Here is a 23424-nt window from a genome sequence, read left to right as displayed (position 1 = left end):
TCAAAATACCAACAGCATTTTTCACAGAACTAGAAATACTAGAACAAATAATCCTAAAATTTGTAAGGAACTATAGAAGACCCCAAATAGGCAAAGCAATCTTGAAAAACAAAAAGTTGGAGGTATCACAATCCCAGATTTCAAGATATACTACAAAGATATAATAATCAAAATACTATGATCCTGGCAAAAAAACCCAGACACACAGATTAATGGAACAGTAAAGAGAGCCTAGAAATAAACCCATTAATATAAAATTAATCTATAACAAAGGAGGCAAGCACATTCAATGGGAAAAAAGACAAATGGTGTTGGGAAAACCGGACGAATACATGCAAAGAATGAAACTGGACCACTTTCTCACACCATGTACAAAAATAAACTCAAACTAGATTAAAGGCCTGAATGTGAGTCCTACAATCATAAAAATCCTAGAAGAGAACATAGGGAGTATTCACTTGGTTATTTCCCTTAGCAATTTATTTATAGATATGTTCCTCAGGCAAGGGAAACAAAAGCAAAAATAAACTATTGGGATTACATCAAAAAATAAAAACTTGTAAACAGCAAAGGAAACCATTTAAAAAAAAGAAAACTGAAAAGGCAACCTACTGAATGGGAGAAGGTATCTGCAAATTGTATATCCCATAAGGGTTTGCTATCCAAAACAGATAAAGAAATTATACAACTCAACACCAGTAAAACAAATAATCCAATTAAAAATGGGCAGAGGACTCAAATAGGCATTTTTCCACATAAGACACACACGTCATAAGACACATGAAAAGATGCTCAACATCACTAATCATCAGGAAAATGGCATATCAAAACCACAATGAGATGTCACCTTATACCTGTCAGAATGGCTAGTATCAAAAAGACAAGAAATAACAAATATTGGATTGGTAAGGACGTGGAGAAAAAGGAACCCCTGTACACTGTTAGTGGGAATGTAAATTGGTGCAGCTATTGTGGAAAACAGTATGAAGGTTCCTCAAAAAACCGGAATTAGAAATAGCATGCAATTCAGTAATTCCACTATTGGATATTTGTCCAAAGAAATTGAAAACACTGTTTCAAAAAGATACACGCACTGCTATGTTCATGACAGCAGTATTTACGATGGCCAAGATACGGAAGCAACCTAAATGTCCATCAATATATGAAAGTATGAATACGTGATATAATGTACACATTATTATTACTCAACCATAAGAAAGATGAGATCTTGCCATCTGGGACAACATGAATGGAGACAGAGGCTATTATGCTAAGAAAGACATATGCGATTTTGCTTATATGTAGAATCTAAAAACAAAGACAAAAGCAGAAACAGACCCATAAATACATAGAACTGGTGGTTGCCAGAGGGGAGGGGATGAGGGGATGGACAAAATGCGTGAAGGTGAGTGGGAGGTACAAGCTGCCAGTTATGGAATGAGTAAGTCATGAGAATAAAAGGTACAGCATAGGGAATATGGTACTAGAATAGCAATGCATGGTAACAGATGGTAGTCACATTGTGGTGAGACTAGCATAGGGCACAGAATTGCTAAATCACTACACTTTATGCCTAAAATTTAACATTGTGTGTCAACTACAATTTAAAAAAAAAGGATCAGGGCACCTGGGTGGCTCAGTCAGTTAAGCGTCTGACTCTTGGTTTCAGCTCAGGTCATGATCTCACAGTTCTGTGAGGTGGAGCCGAGTCAGGCTCTGTGCTGACAGTAGGGAGCCTGCTTGGGATTCTCTGTCCCCCACCTCTCTGCCCCTCCCCCACTCTCACTGTCTCTGTCTCTCTCAAAACAAATAAACTAAAAAAAAAAAAGAATCAAATGTTGTCATAGCTTAAAGAATTAGTATGTTAGGTGTGGTTTTCAATATGTTAGGTAGTTTTCAACTTAAGTGTAAGGGCAGAGTCAGGCAAACAGTTATCTACTCTTCAATGCATACATCCTTTTCATTTTTTCTCCTCTCTTCCTCTGTTCTTCCTGTACTTAATAGCACTACTTGATTTTACCACCTCCAGTAAATTGCCCTCTTTGTAAAGACCCATGGTCACCTCAAACAGTCATTACAGGGCGCCTGGGTGGCTCAGTCGGTTAAGCGTCCGACTTAGGCTCAGGTCATGATCTCACGGTTCATGAGTTCGAGCCCCGCGTCGGGCTCTGTGCTGACAGCTCAGAGCCTGGAGCCTGTTTCAGATTGTGTCTCCCTCTCTCTCTCTGACCCTCCCCCATTCATGCTCTGTCTCTCTCTGTCTCAAAAAGTAAATAAACGTTAAAAAATAATTTAAAAAAAAAAGTCGTAACAGCAATAAAACGAATTACTCATGCCAAATTCTTAAATCCATTGAACCAGATCTACTTATCCCAAAATGAAGTCTTGTATAATTTGTAATCTATTTTGATAGGAAACTCAGGTTACCCCCTTCTGGAAAAGAATGTTCATTGTAAATACAATGATCCTATCAGTTCAAATATTTATATATGAAAAACAACTTCTTATTCTGCAAGACAGTGTTTCACATAATTAGCTTAAATATACTTTTTATGTTGTAGACCTAATAAATTGTTCTGCAATTTATAACCAAGAACATTTGAGAAGCAGTTAACTGTTTCTAGTCATTATTCTCATTACACAAGAGGAAAAATTAAAATTCAGAGAGGAAAAAGTCCAGTTTTATCTGACAAAAGAGGACTCAACTGCTAGGCTCATGCCTCCTTTCACATCTTATGATTTCTCTAGAATAGGGGTGCCTGGCTGGCTCAGTTGGTTGAGTGTCTGACTCTTGGTTTTGGTTCAGATCATGATCTCAATGGTATCTGCACTGACAGTGTGGAGTGTGCTTGGGATTCTTTTCTTCTCTCTAAATAAATAGTTAAAAAAAAAAAAAAAGAATTCATGATGCTTTGTACCCACGTACCAGAGCTCATATACACTCAGTGGAAATCACAGAAATACACTCAACTCCTGGAGAACCGGAAGGCTGACAAAAAAAATGTAAGAACTACATACATCTGCTTTACCTAAGTCCACTTACCCTTTAACAACGTTAACGGTTACCGAGGTACCAAAATCCAGGGTAATTCTTGTAAACACTGGTTCAGATAAGGTTTTAAGCCCCAACCTGAAATACCACAATAGCCAAACAGCAATGCTCTACTTTTCCTTCTAAGCATTCACAATTTGTGGTCGATATCTAGATTTGCTCTCTCAGTGGGCTCGAACTCCCTGAAATCGGGCCGTGTCTGCCTTCCTCACCACATCTCCAGCACCTGGCACACAGCCTAGCTTCCTGCTGCATAGGAATGGATGGATTCGAAACATAACAGGTGAGCTCTGCCAGGGCCGATGCTCTGGAAACTTCTGTCTCCTTCTGGGGTCAGGACACCTTTCCAATCACAAGCTTGATTCCCGGCCTTGTCCCCTGCATGGAGGGGCCTAGCTGCTGTCTGCAAGTCACTCAGCATTTCTGTGCCAAACTTTCCTTCTCTAGACAGTGGGAGACACTGTAAATGGTTAGTGGGAGAGCCCAGAAGTTGGCCCTGCGGTTGGTCGTGAGTTTACCAGAGGGCACCTGGCTCAGTGTTTTCTAAGATGCTCCTGGTTGGTCAGGGCGACACTGCTCTGCGCTGTAGGCCTCCGCATCGATTTTTAGTCATAAATTCATTCGCTTTCACAATGAATTTTCGAGAGCGCATCTTGGCCAAGGGCCTTCACTTGTGCTTTCTTACACCCCCCCCCCCAACCCCCCAGCAGACGCCTAGACCAGGGACGCCTAGACCAGGCATCCTCAGATGCAAACATTCAGGAACTTCCTATTAAAAACATTAACCAGGACCTACACTTCGAAAGCCTCATTTTCGCAAGAATCCGTGGGTAGAACCGAATACACGCCTGGGAGAGGGGAGGGGAGGGGAGGGGAGGGGAGGGGAGGGGAGGGGAGGGGAGGGGAGGGGAGGGGAGGGGAGGGGAGGGGAGGGGAGGGGAGGGGAGGGGAGGGGAGGGGAGGGGAGGGGAGGGGAGGGGAGGGGAGGGGAGGGGAGGGGAGGGGAGGGGAGGGGAGGGGAGGGGAGGGGAGGGGAGGGGAGGGGAGGGGAGGGGAGGGGAGGGGAGGGGAGGGGAGGAGAGAAGAGAAAAAAGAGGCCGAAGCTCCACCGCGCAGGCGTGGGAGCACGACCTCCGCGCCCTTGCTGGGGGCCTGGCCCAGCTGGATCCCGCTGGGCTTTGGAAGGGTGGGGTCTCTGGCTGGGTGGGGTTTCCCTTCAAGTCACTTGCACATAGGGTTGGGGACGACAGCTCGGGCCCGGGAGCCGCCGTCAGGTCCACCCCGGAGGTAGACCCGGGCCCTCCCTGCCCGTAGCCCATCGGGCTGTACCTCGCCGTACACCTGGCTCTGCTTTCTCATGTAGACGTGGGGCAGCTCGCCTGAGGCGGCCAGCGAGTAGATGTTGCCGATAAATGGCAGCCCCGACGGCCCGGGAGGGAAGCCAGTGGGCCGCCTCTGCTTCAGCAGCTGGCGGATCCCAAACGCGAAGAACAGCAAAAAGAGCACGCCTCCGAGCGCCGCCACGCACGCCTCGGCACCCGGAGGACCCCACATTGCACAGGCCGGGGGCTGGGGCTACGAACCCCCACCGCCGTGGAGTGGGGTCGCCCTTCTGCCCCTCCGTGCTCCTATTGGCCGGACATCCCGAGGTCCCGCCCCCGTTCCCTGGCCATTGGCTGGCTGAGCGTAGAGTCCTCTGGCCGCTCCCGACATTTACTCCCAGCCCTGTACCGCTCAGAGTCTACAGTGCAGAGGTGGGGGTGCGAGCCTTTGGATCTGGGCGTGGCTCTTAGGCGATCTCCTGAAGGCCTTTTCCAGGGTGTTGACCCCAGGGCAGGGCGAAGGAGACAGCCTTCCCCACTGGGCTGCTGCCAGACCTTTCTGAGGGAGTCTTTTTAGGAATTATTAAATAAGGAACTTTTAAACATTTAAGAGTGACAAAATTTCAAAGATTATCCGAATTCAGTTTTGAGCTAAACCTGATAATCTTAAAAATTTCCACTTGAGAACTGCCTCATCAACATACAAAGAAAATAATCTGCCCTGTTTTACTCATTTGTCCCTTGGTCATTATGAGGCATTTTTGTGTGTGTGATCTAAGGATTGTGATTACGGAATATGTAGGTAACCTGAATTAATCATGTATTTTTTCACCCCTTTCTGGTCTTCCCAAACTGGTTACTTCTTGGCAGAGGACTCATTAGGCTGCAGTTGCCCACGGATGGTACTTAGTCTTCAAGCTTTCTAAATTAGCTAAAATTAAGCAACTGATTGCTTATTTGTTAATTCCCATTTGGTATGTTTCTACTCCTGCTTTCTATTGAGCAGTTTCTTGCAACATAGGACCTACCCAGGCATGGGACTCTTCTAACAGGTGTCTTCTAGTTGTGATTCAGCAGTGGCAAGAGTGTTACGGTCGTTAGCTTAAAGCGCATTCATGCAACAAATATTTGTTGGATGTCTATCATGTAGTGGTATCGTAAGCAATGGAGATACATAGGTGAAAAGAGCAACAAAGTCCTCACCCTCCTAGAATTTACATTCTTGTGAAAAGGAAGAGGAATAAACAGAAAATAATTTTAGATAATTATAATCAGAGGTGCCTGGGTGGCTCAGTCGTTAAGGGCCCACTTAGGCTCAGGTCATAATAATCTCACAGTTGTGAGTTCGAGCCCCGCAATCGAGCTCTGTGCTGACAGCTCAGAGCCTGGATCCTGCTTCGGATTCTGTGTCTCCCTCTCTCTGCCCCTCTCCTGCTGGTGCTCTGTCTCTGTCTCCCTCTCAAAAAAAACAAAACAAAACAAAACAAAAACTTTAGATAATTATAATCAAATGAAAATAAGTGTGTAGTGAGATACTTTAGCAGGTGTGAGATATTAAGAAATGTCTCTTTAAGAAGATGACATTTGAACTTAGATGAAATGATAAGGAGATGTATTAGTTTTCTATTGCTGCTATAAAAACTACCACAAACAGTGGCTTAAAACACACACACACACACACACACACACACACACACACACACACACAGAAACTTATTATCATACAGTTTTTGAGCTCAGAAGTCCAAAATAGGTCTTCCTAGGCTAAATGCTAGGTGTTGCTATGGCTGCATTCCTTCTACAGGTTCTAAGAGAGAATCAGTTTTTTTGCCTTTTCCAGCTGTCCACATTCCTTGATTTGTGTCCCCATTCCTCCATCTTCAAAGCTGGCAACATCAGACTGTCCTTCTCACACTGGACCTATCTTTTCTGCTTTCCTTTTCTACTTATAAAGACCTTTGTTGATTACATTGGGCCTATGTAGATAATACAGGTAATCTCTCCATCACAGAATCACCTGTTTAGCAACCTTAATTCCACCTGCAACCTTATTTCTCCTTGCCATGAAATCTAACATATTCACAGATTGTAGGCATTAAGAAGTGGACATATGGGGTGGAGGGATAATTATTCTGCTTACCACAGGAGGCAAGGCTGAGAGAAATCTGGGGAAAAATATTCCAATGAGAGAATATCAAGAGGACAGGTCCCCATATATGAAGCAAGCTGTATCATCTGAGAATATTTTCAGTTTCTCATTTCTGTATTTCTAATGCAAATACAGTGGAGACGAAGCCAGCCAGTTAGGTAACCTTAGAGTTTGGCTGTTCAACTGTTTTAAGCTCACCATTTGGTATGTGGCTATCCCCAGATTTGGAAGATGTATTGCACAGGATCTCCAGGTATGGAATATCTACCTATTAAAACAAGGTGCTTCATAGGATCTCCACCCACAGAATATCTACCAAATGTCTATTACAAATGCCTGATATATTATTATCTTTAGAGATTCCTTACAATTATTTTGTAATGTTTATTTATTTATTTTGAGAGCAATCATGAGCAGGGTAAGGGTGGATAGAGAGGTAAAGAGAGAATCCCAAGCAGGCTCTGCGCTGTCAGCTTGGAGCATGACAAGGGGCTTGATCTCATGCCCACTAGATCATGACCTGAGCCAATATCAAGAATCAGACACTCAACCTGAGTGCCTAGGTGCCCCATGATTCCTTAAAATTCTTATTAATTAAGAATCTTCTGGGGCATCTGGGTGGCTCAGTCAGTTAAGCGTCCAATTTTGGCTCAGGTCATGATCTCACAGTTCATAGGTTTGAGCCACATATCAGGATCTGTGCTGACAGCTCAGAGCCTGGATCCTGGAGCCTGCTTCAGATTCTGTGTCTCCCTCTCTTTCTGCCCTTTCCCCATTCATGCTCTGTCTCTCTCTCTCAAAAATAAACATTAAAAAAAAAAAAGAATCTTCTAGTAAAATGGATAAAATAAGAGATCATCACTAAACTTAGTCCTCAATGTCTTACCAAAGGCCGATGAAGATGACTAAATATGGATGTTGGGACTGCAGATGGGGTACAGGGATGCCAAGGCACCAGGAGCAGTGGCATATCACCTGCAGGATCATTGGACGTCAGCCCTGCCTGCTTTCCCCAACATCATCAGGTTTGCAGGGTCTGAGCTGGCCACGACTATTAGGCAGTATTGGTATTCAGTTAAAGAATGGTCCCTTCCCATCATTTTTTACAATAAAGTATTGATCTTCATTTCAAAAATACCTTCCCATTCGTTTAAAGTAAGAACTGTCCCTTCTTTGGCATTCTCCGCCCCCCCCCCCCTGCCCCCATAGTCACTGCAGTCCTGACAGCAGTCTGACAGACTAACAGCACTAATGAACTGCCTCCTCCTTCACCCACACCACCCCTTGGGGGATAGTGGTGGTAGAGGGGGTGGTCCTCACGAATCATTAAATGTCCCTCAGAACACAGATCTTTTCTTGTCACCACTTATCATGTTTTCTCACTGCTCAGCTAAGAAAAATAGCTCACTTTGTTCCCTCTCCCCGCATTTGCTCCTAGAGTGATAGAAAATGATCAGTAAAGTTTGTCTGTGGATTTTATTATGACAGGGATGTTTGGCGGGACAGGAAGTAAAGGATTTTACTGCTTCATGGCCAGGATTCCGTCTAGAGTCTGCAGAGTGGAATGGATACCTGGGAAAATGTGAAAACCCTGTATATGGCTCTGACATTTGTGTGTACAGAACAGCAACGGTCTCAAGAGAGGACAGTATTGCTGTGCTGGTACAAGAGCCTCTTTCTTGGCCTTTGGGAACAGTCCCTCCAAGGGCTCATTCTGAGGGGCAGGGGCAGATGAGTGGTTTCCTGCTAGTTCTTGGATGGCTGTAACTCTGGCCTGAGCCCTGGGTGCTCACCTGACATTCCCCCCCAGTGGACAGTGTTGCAGCCAACACAAATGTATTTCTCTTGCACATTCCATTATGTGCACTCACACCTGTGTTTCATCAGAATGAGAGGAAATGAGAATCAGACGAAGTGTTGAGGTGAGCCATATTGGAACCTGAGGCAAAAGAAAAACACAATACTGATCGTGACTTTTAAAATCTTGATATCTTTTTTTAAAGTTTATTTATTTATTTTGAGAGAGAGAGAGAAAGAGCGTGGGGGAGGGGCAGAGAAAGAGGGAGAGAGAGAATCCCAAGCAGTCTCTACATCATCAGTACAGAGCCCTATGTGGGGCTCAGTCCCACAAACTGTGAGATCATGACCTGAGCCAAGATCAAGACTCCAACACTTAACCAACTGAGCCACCAAGGCACCCCTGATATCTTTAAAAAAAATTTTTTTTAATGTTTATTTATTTTTGAGAGAGACAGAGTGTGAACATAGAGAGAGGAAGACACAGAATCAGAAGCAGGCTCAAGGGTCTGAGCTGTCAGCACAGAGCCCGACATGGGGTCTTTTTTTCTTTTTTTAATGTAAGTTCTATGCCCAATGTTGGGCTGAAACTCATGAACCTGAGATCAAGAGTCACATGCTCTACTGACTGAACCAGCAGGTGCCCCCAAATTTTGATATCTTGTTCATCATGGATTTTTGCACTAATTTAGATTTTGAAGTGTTACATTAAAATATTTTCTTGATTACTGAGCTTTTTGGTGCTTCCTTAAATTTTGCTTCCAAAGTAAATGCTTCTGTTGTCTCACCCTAGTCCTGACCATGGGAAGTAGAGCACCCAAACAATCATTTTGATGACAAAGTGGGAGGTAGGAACAGGAATGAGAAACTTCTTCCCTTCGCAATTTTCCCAAAGGCCAGATGGCCACAGAGAGATCACATTTCTCCAAAGAGTCATTTCTGCCATGTTCTAGGGATACTCACCTGGCCACCCCTCTCACTGCCTCTCCTCCAGCTCCATACTGGATTATCCTCTAATCTTGACATCTTCTATCCTTTCTTGTATTTAAAAAGATTAGAAGTCTAGAGTGGATGAACCCTTTATGACCATTTGTTAAAGACCCTCTTCCAAATGTGGTATCTGAGACTCAGAGGATGTATAATGCTCTATCCAAGATCACACAAGACAGCACCAACACAACCAGAAGTCGGGCTCTGGACTTGCCACATGTTCCTTCTGTCATTCATCACAAAATTATTCGGCACTTACTAGATTAGTTTCTAGGGATGTAATGGTGAACAAAACCAGTCATGGGCCCCACCTTCCTGGGATTTACAGTCTTTTAGAAGATGCAAACATTAGTCAAATAATCACAAATAGACACACCATTACAAACAGTTTTCTGAAGTAAAGAACAGTTCTATAAGCATATATATCACAGGAAATGTGATCAGTGTTGGGGGGGGGGGGTCAGAAATTGAAGTCTGGGGCATAGAACTAGCTTATTCCCAGGGACTTAACTTCCCTAGAATAATGACCAAAAGCAAGTTTTACTGAAATTCTTCTCAAGCTACTGGTCTTCTGTGGGACACTGAGTGGCAGGTAGAAAGGAAAAGGAAAACAGATGTAACAAAAATCCATTCTTTAAAGTTTATGAATATCACTCAGAGCCACTTCAGCCCCAATTTGAAGCCTTCTTACTTTTGCTTTGCAAATGCTTTGATAAAGATTCTTATACTGTGTTTCTAAAAACAGTAACTTTTTTTTTTAAATTTTTGTTTTACATTTATTTATTTTTTGAGAGACAGAGCACAAGCAGGGGAGGGGCAGAGAGAGAGGGGATGACAGAATCGGAAGCAGGCTCCAGGCTCCAAGCTGTCAGTACAGAGCCCGATGCGGGGCTCAAACTCACAAACCGTGAGATCTTGACCTAAGATGAAGTCGGACGCTTAACTGACTGAGCCACCGAGGTGCCCCTAAAAACAGTAACTTCTAAGAAACAAAGTAAACAGCAGATGAAATTGAAGATGCTCATCAAAGAAGATTCGTCATTTTAAGACCATTCTTAAAAGTGCAGAGGAAATGTGTAACGTAATATTGGAAGATTTGGCTAAGTTTCTACAACACAAAGAAAAAACTGCTGGAATCTGAAGGATTAACTTCAGTTATCTAGAAAACACGCTTTGGGAGCCCTAATTCTTTGACAATGACGGTAAAGATAAGAAACCTTACAGCACTGGCCTGCTTCTGCAGTGGGTTTGCCTGGCCCCTCTCTTCCAGATTTTATAAATCTGTGCTCCCAGTGGACACAAGAGGAGAGTCATAAGGCTTTTGCCTTTGAGCCAAAACTAATTTTAATCATTATAGAACATAACCTAATTCTTCCATGTCATGTGTGGAACATGTCTACTTCTCAGTGACCAACCTGGTCCATCACACTGCATCTTGGGCCATCCTATTCAGCTCATTTTCTTCCAGAAAAATCTTCTGTTCTTCAGAAGAGACATTTGTAGGTGGCTGGTGGGACAGAAGGTTTATTTGTCTGGGGTTTGAAGACCAGCATTTCGAGTATGACAGAGGGAATGGGCAATTTTCTGGGCCTACAGGAGATGGAGGGCCAGTAAGACTTCACATAGGAATACTTGGCTTCTTAATTTCTGCCTATCCCAAATCATCCCACCCCAGGCCTACTCCAGACTACCTTCACTGAGGAGTCTTGAAATGCTCTGGACCATAGTGGCCTACACATCTGAGCTACTCTAGCCTTTATACTCCTTATCATTCTGATCAGCTTTCACCTCTCAGTACCTTCTCTTTTTCATTAATCCTTTGATTTTTGGAAGGTAGGATTCCTGTTTTATTCTCCTGAATCCCAATATCCTTATACATGGTTAGGGCACCATGGGCCCTAAATCCATGATAGATGATTGGCAGCTGGGAAAGTCTCCTCTGTCAAGACTCCTCCCTAGAGGGCCCTCTGGGTAGAGCGATGCAAGCCATTTTTCAGGCTCCAACAGAAGACATGTTTTGTCTCTAGGTTGGTTCATCAGGCAAACACTTGGGAAGCATTTACCTACAGCAAGGCATCGTACCATCTGCACTGAACTTGTTCTCAGAGAAGCAAAGGCCCAGACACAAAGGCAGGTCTGTTTCAGAGAAGCAGGAATAAGCCCTACTGACACTGGTCTGAAGAGCATAGTGCTCCTTCCTCCTTTACGGCCTTGTTTGAGTGTCTCTCATTCATCCTATCCGGAAGATAGAGCAGGAAGTTTCTTGATTATGCCTCACGCCACAGTGACATATCCTTGCATCCCTTGGCAACATTTTGGGAAGGCAGAGAGTGACCTGCTATCGGAAAGTAGTATAGGGTCTACATGGCACAAAGCTTACATTAACTCTAGAAAATTTCAGAATTGGAAGGAGCATTAAGAAGCATTCAATCCAATTCAAGCTACATTTTACACATGTAGAAGCTGAGGCCCTGAGTGGACAGATTCACTCAAGGTCACATATGCAGTTGGTGGCAGGAACATGAAAGCAGTGTGCTGGTTCCTGTCCTCTGTCCATTTGCTCAGGCTGCCTCAACTGAGTGACAGTGAATTTAACTCAGGGCTGATAATATGAGGCTCTCCAATCCGAAGTCATTTCACAGATTTTTGAGTTCCAATTTAAGCAAAATGTATTTATTTGGTTAAGCAGATTTATAAACACAGAATAAACTGAGTGGAGACATTTTCTGCTGGTGCAAAATGTCTCTTTTAATCTACTTAATTATTTAGGAAATTTTATGATTTACTTTGAAATAAGTGAGTAAACACATAATTTTCTGCTGCAAAACTGAAAGTCTCCCCCACATATCCCACATGTATCTTTGGGCAATTTATCTTCTGACATTTTGTCTTTCATTACAATCAGTCTGGTTCTGAAAGACCTATGTTTTCTTTGGAACACATCTGTTGTCGTAGGGAACCAGATGTGTTAGCAAATATGGCAGAAAATAGAGAAGACTATTTGCTAATATATTTTAATAAAAAGTTTATGGTGAAACTGCAAAAATGTTAATTTTTAAGTCGAGACAAATTGGGAATGTCTGAATTTAACAATTCACAGAACATAAGGTCTAAAGTTTTAGTTTGGGGACATCGTATTTATGTGTTGATATCTTTATTTTTATTTATTTATTCATTCATTCATTTTAAAGTTTATTTACTTATTTTATTTAAATGTTTATTTATTCTGTGAGAGAGAGAGAAAGTGTGAGCAGGGAAGGGACAGAGAGAGAGGGAGAGAGAATTCCAAGCAGGCTCCACACTGTTGAGCGTGAAGCCCGATGCAGGGCTCAATCTCACAAACTGTGAGATCATGACCTGAGTGGAAATCAAGAGTTGGATGCTTAGCCAACTGAGCCACCCAGGTGCCCCTATTTATGTTTGAGAGGGAGAGAGAGCACAAGCAGAGGAGGGGCAGAGAGAGAGAGACAGAGGGAGGGAGACAGAATCCCAGGCAGGCTCTATACTGTCAGTGTGGAGCCAGAGGCAGGGCTCGAACCCACAGACCATGAGACCAAGACCTGAGCTGAAACCTAGAGTCAGAGGCTTAACCTTCTGAGCCACCCAGGTGCCTCTGTGTTGACATCTTTATAACACAATCATACGATTAAGTTTACAATCAAACTTCCCAAATTTCCCTGTGGTAAAGCTATACAGATAGTATAATGAACATCTTTCTTCACACTGGTTCTCTATGTTTGAGATAATTATCTTAGTGTAGGTTTCCAAACGTTGAATTAGTAAACTCATTAGTCAGGGTTCTCCAGGGAAACAGGACCTGTAGGATTTCGATTTAGAGATAGAGGTAAAAATGTACAGATGTGTAATTATAAGAGCAGATGTATTATAGGAATTGACTTACATGATGATGGAGGCTGAGAAGACTCATGATCTGCTCTCTGCAAACTGGAGAACCAGGAAAGCTGGTGGTATAATTTAGTCCAGGTCTGAAGTCCTGAGGAACTGGGGAGCGATGTGTAAGTCTGAGTCCACAGGCCCAAGAACCAGGAGTGCCGATGCCTGAGAGCATGAAAAGATGGTGCAGCAATAGCAGTCAGAGTCACCAGCTGGTCAAGCTTACCACAATCCACTGTCAGTCTCCAAGATCCATCTTTCTTCTGAACAGTTCAAATAGGAAAATTAAATAGGGATGTGTGACAATCACCAATCTTGTATCTTTCAAGTCCTTGATGGTGGCACCAATCTCTATGATTCCTCCAAAGATGCGGTATTGCATTCAATTCACGATTTTCCTAGGTAGAGGCCGTTCTGATGACTTTCAGTTGGTCTCTCCCATCACAGAAGCCCTTACTCCACAGTTCGGGAAACAAATGTGAGGATTTTGCAAGTTCTCAGTAGGTCTATTCCAATGATAAATTCTGGAAATGGGGAAATAATCACAGAATGGGTTCGGAGACCCACTGGACCCACAGTGAAATGGACCTGAGCTAAAACTCCATTGATCACCTGACCTACACAAGCATATATTCTGACTTCATGGCCACAGTGATGTTCCAGGTCCCCTGGAGTTAGTGTCAGTTTGGAGTCAGCATCCAGTAGTCTCTAAAAGATCAGATTATTTCCTTTTCTTCAATGTACAGTTATGCTGGTAAAAACCTGTAGGTCTCTTTGAGGACCTCTGGGAAAAAGATTAGCGGTATAAATTTTTGATGGTATACTATGGTCCTTTCTCAAGGACCTTCATTCAAAGGAGTTTCTTGGTCTCTAAACTGTCTCAACTCTGAGAACTGATTGCGGGTCCATGACTCTCTATTTTCTTTATTTAAGTTAGATTTGTGTTAACTTGATCTAAAACTTCTCTGATTATACAGATCAAGTAAGAGTTTAGTAGGCTTCCTAACTATCTCACTTTTAGGAATCCTTTGATAAACTAGGCAATGCCGTAGGTCTGCGTAAGTCAGAATACTTTGATTGCTGCTTTGACCCTGTTGTCTGTAATGGTAACCACATGCACCTTGCTTTTGGTTGTGAGTGCCATCACTTGGCTCCTGCCACCCTGGGATCCAATTACTCCTGCTGTATTTCGGTTTCCCAATTGAGTGGCTGCCATTCCCACTATAAACATCTGGCCTACAGAAAAGAGTGACCACAAAGCTCTTCAAGGATGCTAGGGCTCCCCTCATGAATTAATTTCTCACAGTGTTGGTGAAAGTTACATCATCTGGACCCTCCCACTGTGAGTGGGTAGGTCTTAAATGACCAATTCCCTCAAACATTCCAATCTCAAACTTCTGGAATCCCTTACTCTACCATTAAAGCAAGGGAGGTAAAATATTTCCAGCTCACTCATGATAGACCATCTTTTGGTTTACGTTTCAGCCAACTAAACAAATTATTAGAGCCTTAAAAAAAAAAAAAACAAACTACCTGAACTGCAACGTTTAGTGCAGAATTTCTGCTTAGTGAGCCCGTATCAATAAATTTAGCCTGCTCCAATTTTATGCTCCTTCTACCCTTACCTTGTACTCTTAATACCCATTCCCACACACATTCCCCAGATTTCTGCTTGTATAAATTAGAAAACTCAGATAGTTCTTTTGGAGTTTAGTGCACCTCCTCATGGGTCACACTTTTTACCTCACCTTTAGAGTCCTGCTGGGACCTGTGCCTAGTTAGAGGTCTGCAAGCAAAGAGGGGATGTGGAATTGGGTTCTGAGGAGAATCAGCATTGTCTAGCACGACAACTGCCTCAGGGGAGGCCATTGTTGTTTCCTTGCCCTACGCCCTACACATATCTTTTCATCTGGCTGTTCATCTGCACCCTTTACCATCTTTTTTAATAAACTGGTAAATATGTTTCCCTGAATTCTGTCAGCCACACTAGCAAATTAATTGAACCTGAAGAGAGGATCATGAGGAGACTCTGATTTGTGGCCAAGTCAGAGAGAAATTGTGGGTAACTGGGGGATCTGTTGCTTGTGATGGGCATCTGAAGTGAAGACGGGAGCACTCTTGTGAGACTGGGCCCTTAACCTATGGGATCTGACATGATCTTCAGGTAAACAGTGTCAGAATTGGTTTAATTGTAGAACACCCAGCTGGTGTTGCAGACAACAGTTTGGGGCCGGGGGGACTCTTACACATGTGGTGTCAGAAGTGTTGTGAGTGTGGTGTAGTGTGAGAGTAAAGGAGACACACAAGGAAAACTGGATTTTTCCCTAATACACTGCTGGATTCCTAAGCATTCCCATGTGGGTACCCTGCTACCTGGATCCTGGATTTGATGGCTCCCCAAGGACAAGTACCACAGTTCTCTCTGATAACATCTTAATATACAGCAGACTAGCAACGATGTCATTTTCTTTCTGCTTTCTTTCTCAATAGGCCCTTTGATAGAAGGCTCTTGGCTCTACCCTTCCAAAACTATAATCTCTGTGTGGTTTGGAACACTCCAGTTAATTAGAGATCTTCAAATCCTGCCAAGATAAGAGGAAGGGCCAGGCTTAGAAAAATACTGTCTTGCTCACACATAGGTTGATCCAAAAGCAGTATTTTAACCTAAGCTCTGAAATATAATTTTTCAGTAACTATTATCTTAGGGAAAATGAAACTTTGAAAAAATGTTTTTGCCTACTTGATATTTTACTCAATTTCAGAACTTTGTAATAATCTCTCAGCTATGAATCTGCTGATTGCCTAGAATTTATTTAAAATCAAAGTTAAACAAGTTATTTTGTTTTTGTCAGGCTGTGTGTGTGTGTGTGTTTCAGTGGTAATGGTATTAAATTTCCAAAGAGTACAAAATTTGTTTAAAATATATACAGTTGGGGTGCCTGGGTGGCTCAGTCAGTTAAGCGTCCGACTTTGGCTCAGGTCACGATCTTGCGGTTCGTGGGTTCAAGCCCTGTGTCAGGCTCTGTGCCGACAGCTTGGAGCCTGGAGCTGCTTCAGATTCTGTGTCTCTCTCTCTGCCCCTCCCCTTCTCGTGCTCTGTGTCTCTCTCTCTCTCTCTCAAAAATAAACATTAAAAAAAGTTAAAAATATCTATACAGTTAATCCCGTCAGGTTATTTTAGAATAAATTATAAAATAATTTATAGAATCTCCTTTTGTAAGTAACTTTTAGGATTGGCCATGACTGCCAAAATAAAGGCTCCAGACTAGCCCATTAACAACACAGGGACAAAAACCCTCCCACCACAGGCAAACTGGGCCTTGCAGCAAGCTGGACTGAAGGTGAATGAGGCTCAGATACAACAGAAGGGCATATGTAACACACATAGGAAACATCCCTGAAGTACCTGGTTTTGATGAGCAGGGGGCATTGCACTCTAGGACCTCTTCTTCATAAGGCCACCACTTTCAAAGTCAGGAGCATACTGGCTTTCCTAATACATAGAAACAAACAATGAGTTAGACAAAATGAGGAGACAGAGGAATACATCCCAAATGAAAGAACAGAACTAAACCACAGCAAAATAGCTAAATGAAATGGAGATAAGCAATATACTTGATAAAGAATTCAAAGTAATGGTTATAAAGATACTGGACTTGAGAAAAGAGTGGAAGATCTCAGTGAGACATTCAACAAAGAGAAATTATAAAAAGGAACCAATCCAAGATGAAGAAATCAATAACTGAAGTTAAAAAAATACTAGCGGTAATCAATAGTAAATGAGAGGAGGCAGAAGAACAAATCAGTGGAAGATAGACTATGGGAAAGCAGCCACAATGGACAAAAAAAGAAAAAAAGAAAAATTTAAAAAAAGAGAATGGTTTAAGGTAACTCAATGACATCATCAAGCATAATAACATTCACATTATGGGGATCCCAGAAGGAGAAGAGAGAGGAAAAGGGTCAGAAAATTTATCTGAAGGAATAATGCTGAAAACTTCCCTAATCTGTGGAAGGAAACAGATATCCAGATCCAGAAGGCACAGAAGGCCCTCAACAAAATCAACTCAAGGAAGTCCACACCAAGGGACATAATCATTGAAATGACAAAAAGTGGTGATAAAGAAAGAATTTTAAAAGCAACAAGAGAAAAGAAAATAGTTACATACAAGGGAAAACCCATAAGGCTGTCAGTTCATTTACACTTGCACCAAAAAGAATAAAATACCTAGGAATAAACTTAATTAAGGAGGTGAAAGGTCTGTACTCTGAAAGCTATAAAACATTTGATGACAGGAAATGAAGATGAAACAAACGGAAAGATATTCCATGCTAATGGACTGGGGGAACCAATATTGTTAAAATGTCCATACTACCCAAAGCAATCTAAAGATTTAATGCAATCCCACTCAAAATATCAACAGTATTTTTCACAGAATAATCCTAAAATTTGTATAGAGCCACAAAAGACCCCAAAAAGCCAAAGCAATCTTGAAAAAGAAAAACAAAGCTGGAGGTAACACAATCCCAGGTTTCAAGATATACTACAAAGTTGTAGTAATCAAAACAGTATGGCACTGGCACAAAAATAGACACATGGGGGGTGCCTGAGCCTCCAACTCTTGATTTCAGCTCAGGTCATGATCTTAACAGGTTTGTCAGATAGAGCCCCACATCAGGGTCTATGCTAACAGTGATAAGCCTGCTTAGGATTCTCTGTCTCCTTCTCTGTCTGCCCCTCCCCAACTCTTGTGTATGTGCATGTGCACACACATACTCGAAGTAAATAAATAAACTTAAAAAAAATAGACACATGGATCAACAGAATAGAGAGCCCAGAAATAAACCCATACTCTGATGGTCAATTAATCTGTGACAAAGGAGTCAAGAATATGCAGTGGAAAAAAAGACAATCTCTTCAACAAATGGTGCTGGGAAAACTAGCTACATGCAAAAGAATGAAATGGGACCACTTTTTTTTCATCATACACAAAATAAACTAAAAATGGATTGAAGACCTATGTGTGAAACCTGAAACCATGAAATTCCTAGAAGAACATATAGGTAGTAATTTATTTTTTTTGATGAAAGAATTAACAAAATTGATAAGCCCCTAGCCAGTGTGATCAAAAAGAAAAAGGAAAGGACCCAAATAAGTAAAATCAAGAATGAAAGAGATCAATGAAAGAAATCAAGAATGAACACTGCAGAAATACAAACAATAATAAGAGAATATTATGAGCAATTATATGCCAATAAATTGGGCAATCGGGAAGAAATGGACAAATTCCTAGAAATACATAAACTACCAAAACTGAAACAAGAAGAAATAGAAAATTTGAACAGACCCATAACCAATCAAGAAATTGAAATAGTAATCAAAATCTCCCAAAAAACAAGAGTCCAGGGCCGGTGGCTTTCCAGGGGAATTTTATCAAATATTTTAAGAAGAGTTAGCGCCTATTCTTTTGAAGCTGTTCTAAAAAAAAAAAAAAACATATGGAAAACTTCCAAACTCATTCTATGAGGCCAGCATTACCTTGATTCCAAAACCAGACAAAGACCCCACTAAAAAGGAGAACTATAGATCAATTTCCCTGATGAACAGGGATGCAAAAATCCTCAACAAGATACCAGTGAACCAGATCCAACAATACATTAAAGAATTATTCACCATGGCAAGTGAGATTTATACCTGGGATGCAGGGCTGGTTCAATATATGCAAATCAATCAATGTGATACACCACATTAATTAAAGAAAGGACAAGAACCACATGATCCTCTCAATAGATGCAGAGAAAGCATTTGACAAAATACAGCATCCTTTCTTGATAAAAAGAAAGGATGGGATAGAAGGGGGATAGAAAGTAGGGATAGAAGAATCATACCTCAAGATCATAAAAGCCATATATGAAAGACCCACCACTAATATCATCCTCAATGGGGAAAAACTGAGAGCTTTCTCCCCAAGGTCAGAAACACATCAGGGATGTCCACTCTTGCCACTGTTATTCAACATGACAGTGGAAGTCCCAGCATCATCAATCAGACAACACAAAGAAATAAAAGGCATCCAAATTGGCAAGGAGGAAGTCAAACTTTCACTCTTCACAGACAACATGATACTCTACATGGAAAACCCAAAAGATTCCACCAAAAACCTGCTAAAACTGATCCAGGAATTCAGCAAAGTCGTAGGATATAAAATCAATGCACAGAAATCGGTTGCATTTCTATACACCAATAACAAAGCAACAGAAAGAGAAATCAAGGAATCGATCCCATTTACAACTGCACCAAAAACCATAAAATACCTAGGAATAAACCTAACCAAAGAGGTGAAAAATCTATACATTGAAAACTATAGAAAGTGTATGAAAGAAATCAAAGAAGACACAAAAAATGGAAAAATAATCCATGCTCATGGATTGGAAGAACAAATATCGTTAAAATGTTGATACTAAGCAAAGCAATCTACAGATTCAATACAATCTCTATCAAAATAACACCAGCATTCTTCACAGAGCTAGAACAAACAATCCTAAAATTTGTATGGAGCCAGAAAAGATCCCGAATAACCAAAGCAATCCTGAAAAAGAAAACCAAAGCTGGAGGCATCACAATTCCAGACTTCAAGCTGTATTACAAAGCTGTAATCATCAAGACAGTATGGTACTGACACAAAAACAGACACTTAGATCAATGGAACAGAAGAGAGAACTCAGAAATTGACCCACAAACATATGGCCAACTAATCTTTGGCAAAGCAGGAAAGAATATCCAATGGAATGAAGACAGTCTCTTTAGCAAGTGGTGCTGGGAAAACTGGACAGAAACATGCACAAGAATGAACCTGGATCACCTTCTTACACCATATACAAAAGTCAACTCAAAATGGATGAAAGACTGAAATGTAAGACAGGAAGCCATAGAAATCTTAGAGGAGAAAGCAGGCAAAAACCTCTTTGACCTCGGCTGCCACAACTTCTTACTCAACATGTCTCTGGAGGCAAGGGAAACGCAAAAATGAACTATTGGGACCTCACCGAGATAAAAAAACTTCTACACAGTGAAGGAAACAATCAGCAAAACTAAAAGGCAACCGACAGAATGGGAGAAGATATTTGCAAATGACATATCAGATAAAGGGTTAGTATCCAAAATCTATAAAGAACTTACCAAAGTCAACACCCAAAAAACAAATAGTCCAGTGAAGAAATGGGAAAAAGACATGAATAGACATTTTCCAAAGAAGACACTCAGATGGCTAATGGACACATGAAAAAACGCTCCACATCACTCATCATCAGGGAAATATAAATCAAAACCACAGTGAGATACCACCTCACACCTGTCAGAATGGCTAAAATTAACAACTCAAGCAATGACAGATGTTGGTGAGGATGCGGAGAAAGAGGAACTCTCTTGCACTGCTAGTGGGAATGCAAACTGGTGCAGCCACTCTGGTAAACAGTATGGAGGTTTCTCAAAAAATTAAAAATAGAAATACCCTTTGACCCAACAATTGTACTACTAGGTATCTATCCAAAGGATGTGGGTGTACTGTTTTGAAGGGGCACATGCACCCTAATGTTTATAGCAGTGCTATTGACAATAGCCAAAGTATGGAAAGAGCCTAAATGTCTACCGACAGATGAATGGATAAAGAAGATGTGGTATATATATAGATATATATATATATATATATATACACACACACAATGGAGTATTACTCAGCAATCAAGAAGAATGAAATCTTGCCATTTGCAATAATGTGGATGGAACTAGAGTGTATTATGCTCAGCAAAATTAATCAGAGAAAGACAAATATCATATGACTTCACTCATTTGTGGAATTTAAGATACAAAACAGATGAACATAAGGGAAGCAAAAATAATATAAAAACAGGACGGGGGGACAAAACATAAGAGACTCTTACATACAGAAAACAAACTGAGGGTCGTTGGAGGCGTTGTGGGTTGGTGGATGGGCTAAATGGGCAAGGGGCATTAAGGAGGACACTTGTTGGGATGAGCACTGGGTGTTATATGTAGGGGATGAATCACTGGATTCTACTCCTGAAATCATTATTATACTATATGCTAACTAACTTGAATGTAAATTAAAAAAGAATAAATAATAAAAAAATTTCCTTTCTAAAAAAAATGTTTATTTTTGAGAGAGAGAGAGAGAGAGAGAGTGAGTGCATGTGTGAGTTGGGGAGGGGCAAAGAGAGAGGGAGACAGAGAATCTCAAGCTCTGTCAGCACAGAGCCCGATGCGGGCCTCAAACTCACAAACTGGGAGATCATGACCTGAGCTGAAACCAAGAGTCAGATGCTTAATCTACTGAGCCACCCAGGTGCCGCAGTAGTAATTTCTTTGATACTGGCCATGGAAACATTTTTCTAGATATGTCTCTCTGCAAGGGAAACAAAAGCAAAATTAAACTATTGGGACTACATCAAAATAAAAAACTTTTGCACAGTGAAAGAAACCATCAAGAAAACAAAATGACAACCCAAAGGGAGAAGATGTTTACAAATGATATATCTGACAAGGTGGTAATATCAAACATATAAAAAGAACTTCTACAACTCAACACCAAAACCACAAATAATCCAATTAAAATTGGGCAGAGGACCTAAACAGAAAAATTTCCAAAGACATCCAGATGGCCAACAGACACATGAAAAAGATGCTCAACATCACTGATCATTGGGAAATGCAAATTGAAACCATAATGAGATACCACTTTACACCTGTCAGAATGGCTAAAATAAAAAACACAAGAAATAACAGGGAGAAAAAGAAACTTTCCCACTATTGGGGGAATGCAAAATGATGTAGCCATTGTGGAAAACTGTATGGAAGTTTCTAAAAAAATTAAAAATAGAAATACCATATAATCCAGTAATTCCACTACTGGGTGTTTACCCAAAGGATATGAAAACACTAATTCGAAAAGATACATGCACCTCTGTATTTACTGAAGCATTATTTACAATAGCCAAGATAGGGAAGCAACCCAAGTGTCCACCGATAGATGAATGGATAAAGAAGATGAGGTATATATACACAATGGACTATTATTCAGCCATAAAAACCATGAAATTTTGCCATTTGCAACAACATGGATAGATTTGGAGGGTATAATCCTAAGTGAAATAAGTCAGTCTGAGTAAGACAAATGTCACAGGATTTCGCCCACGTGTGGAATTTAAGAAACAAAACAAACGAAGAAAGAAAGAAAGAAACACACAAACAACAGCAACATAAAAAAACCAGACTCTTAAATAAATATAGAGAACAAACTAGGAGCTATCAGAGGGGGAGGGAGTTGGGGGGGTTGTTGAAATAGATAAAAGGGATTAAAGAGTACATTTATCTTCATGAGCACTGAGAAATGTATAGAATTGTTGAATCATATTGCATAACTGAAACTAATATAACACTATATGTTAGTTATACTTGAATAATAACTTGAAAAACAATATACTTGCTGTAATGCTGCAAGACAGCTTCAGAACAAGAAGCCTGTCCTCCCTCTGAACAAGATTGCTCCCCAAGTCTCTCACATATAGACTCTAAACAGCCACTTGATTACCAGTTTGGGGAAACATCAAGTTTATATTCAAAATGTATATTTAAAAATTACAAATGTATTAAATAACTTAATGGTCATATGTTTTACAAAGTAACATTGAAAGTTTTTTTATATGTTCATTTAGATATAGTGTCTAAACGTGAATTTTTGAAAGAACTCATAAAGGGAAAGGTCAATACGTAACTTTTGTACAAGAACCAATTAATCACAGTGAAATTAAAAACGGCAGGAAAAATATTTGTGTTGAGTGTTAGGGAAAGGGATTATTATGTATAAAATATAAAAGTTTATTCTATATATAAGTATATATATAAGTATCATAAATGCCCCCTTAATGGCAAATGACCTGAACAGAATGAAATGCTGATAGTGAGCAAGTGGGAAAATATTCAGGCCATAACAAAACTCAAACAACAAGATATTTTTTTCCATCTATTAACTTGGCAAAGAAGATGTAACAGTAATACTGGCAGAGTGTGCAATAAATTGATGTGCTCATCCCTTTCTGACAGCTGATATAAAACAGGAACTTTAGGGTATATATTAAGAACCATAAAACTGTTCACACCCTTTGACCCAGTAATTTTCATTCATTGTAATTTAGGTGAAGGA

The 23424-nt window shown here is 41.0% G+C and overlaps 1 protein-coding gene across 7 annotated transcripts in view; it reads right to left on the bottom strand.

Annotated features, from left to right (window-relative positions):
• LOC106989115 (vitamin D 25-hydroxylase) overlaps nucleotides 1-14030 on the bottom strand; it is a 32529-nt gene extending 18499 nt beyond the window's left edge. For 2 of the 7 annotated variants that reach the window (XR_008290450.1, XM_027073072.2), the window contains exon 1: nucleotides 4382-4803. Coding sequence is in view for 2 of the 7 variants with exons in the window: in XM_027073072.2 (XP_026928873.1) it covers nucleotides 4382-4606 (225 nt within the window). In the remaining 5 variants the exon portion in view is untranslated. Of the gene's footprint in view, nucleotides 1-4381; nucleotides 4804-13211 lie in introns of those variants that run through there. The other 5 variants (XM_053203455.1, XM_053203459.1, XM_053203458.1 and 2 more) reach the window with 5 other exon arrangements.
• Between the last annotated feature and the right edge of the window lie 9394 nt (nucleotides 14031-23424).

The sequence above is a fragment of the Acinonyx jubatus genome, chromosome D1 (genome assembly GCF_027475565.1).
Source record: "Acinonyx jubatus isolate Ajub_Pintada_27869175 chromosome D1, VMU_Ajub_asm_v1.0, whole genome shotgun sequence".
Classification (NCBI taxonomy): domain Eukaryota; kingdom Metazoa; phylum Chordata; class Mammalia; order Carnivora; family Felidae; genus Acinonyx; species Acinonyx jubatus.
Note: the sequence above shows the minus strand (reverse complement) of the source record. Positions and strands in the feature narration are given on the sequence as shown.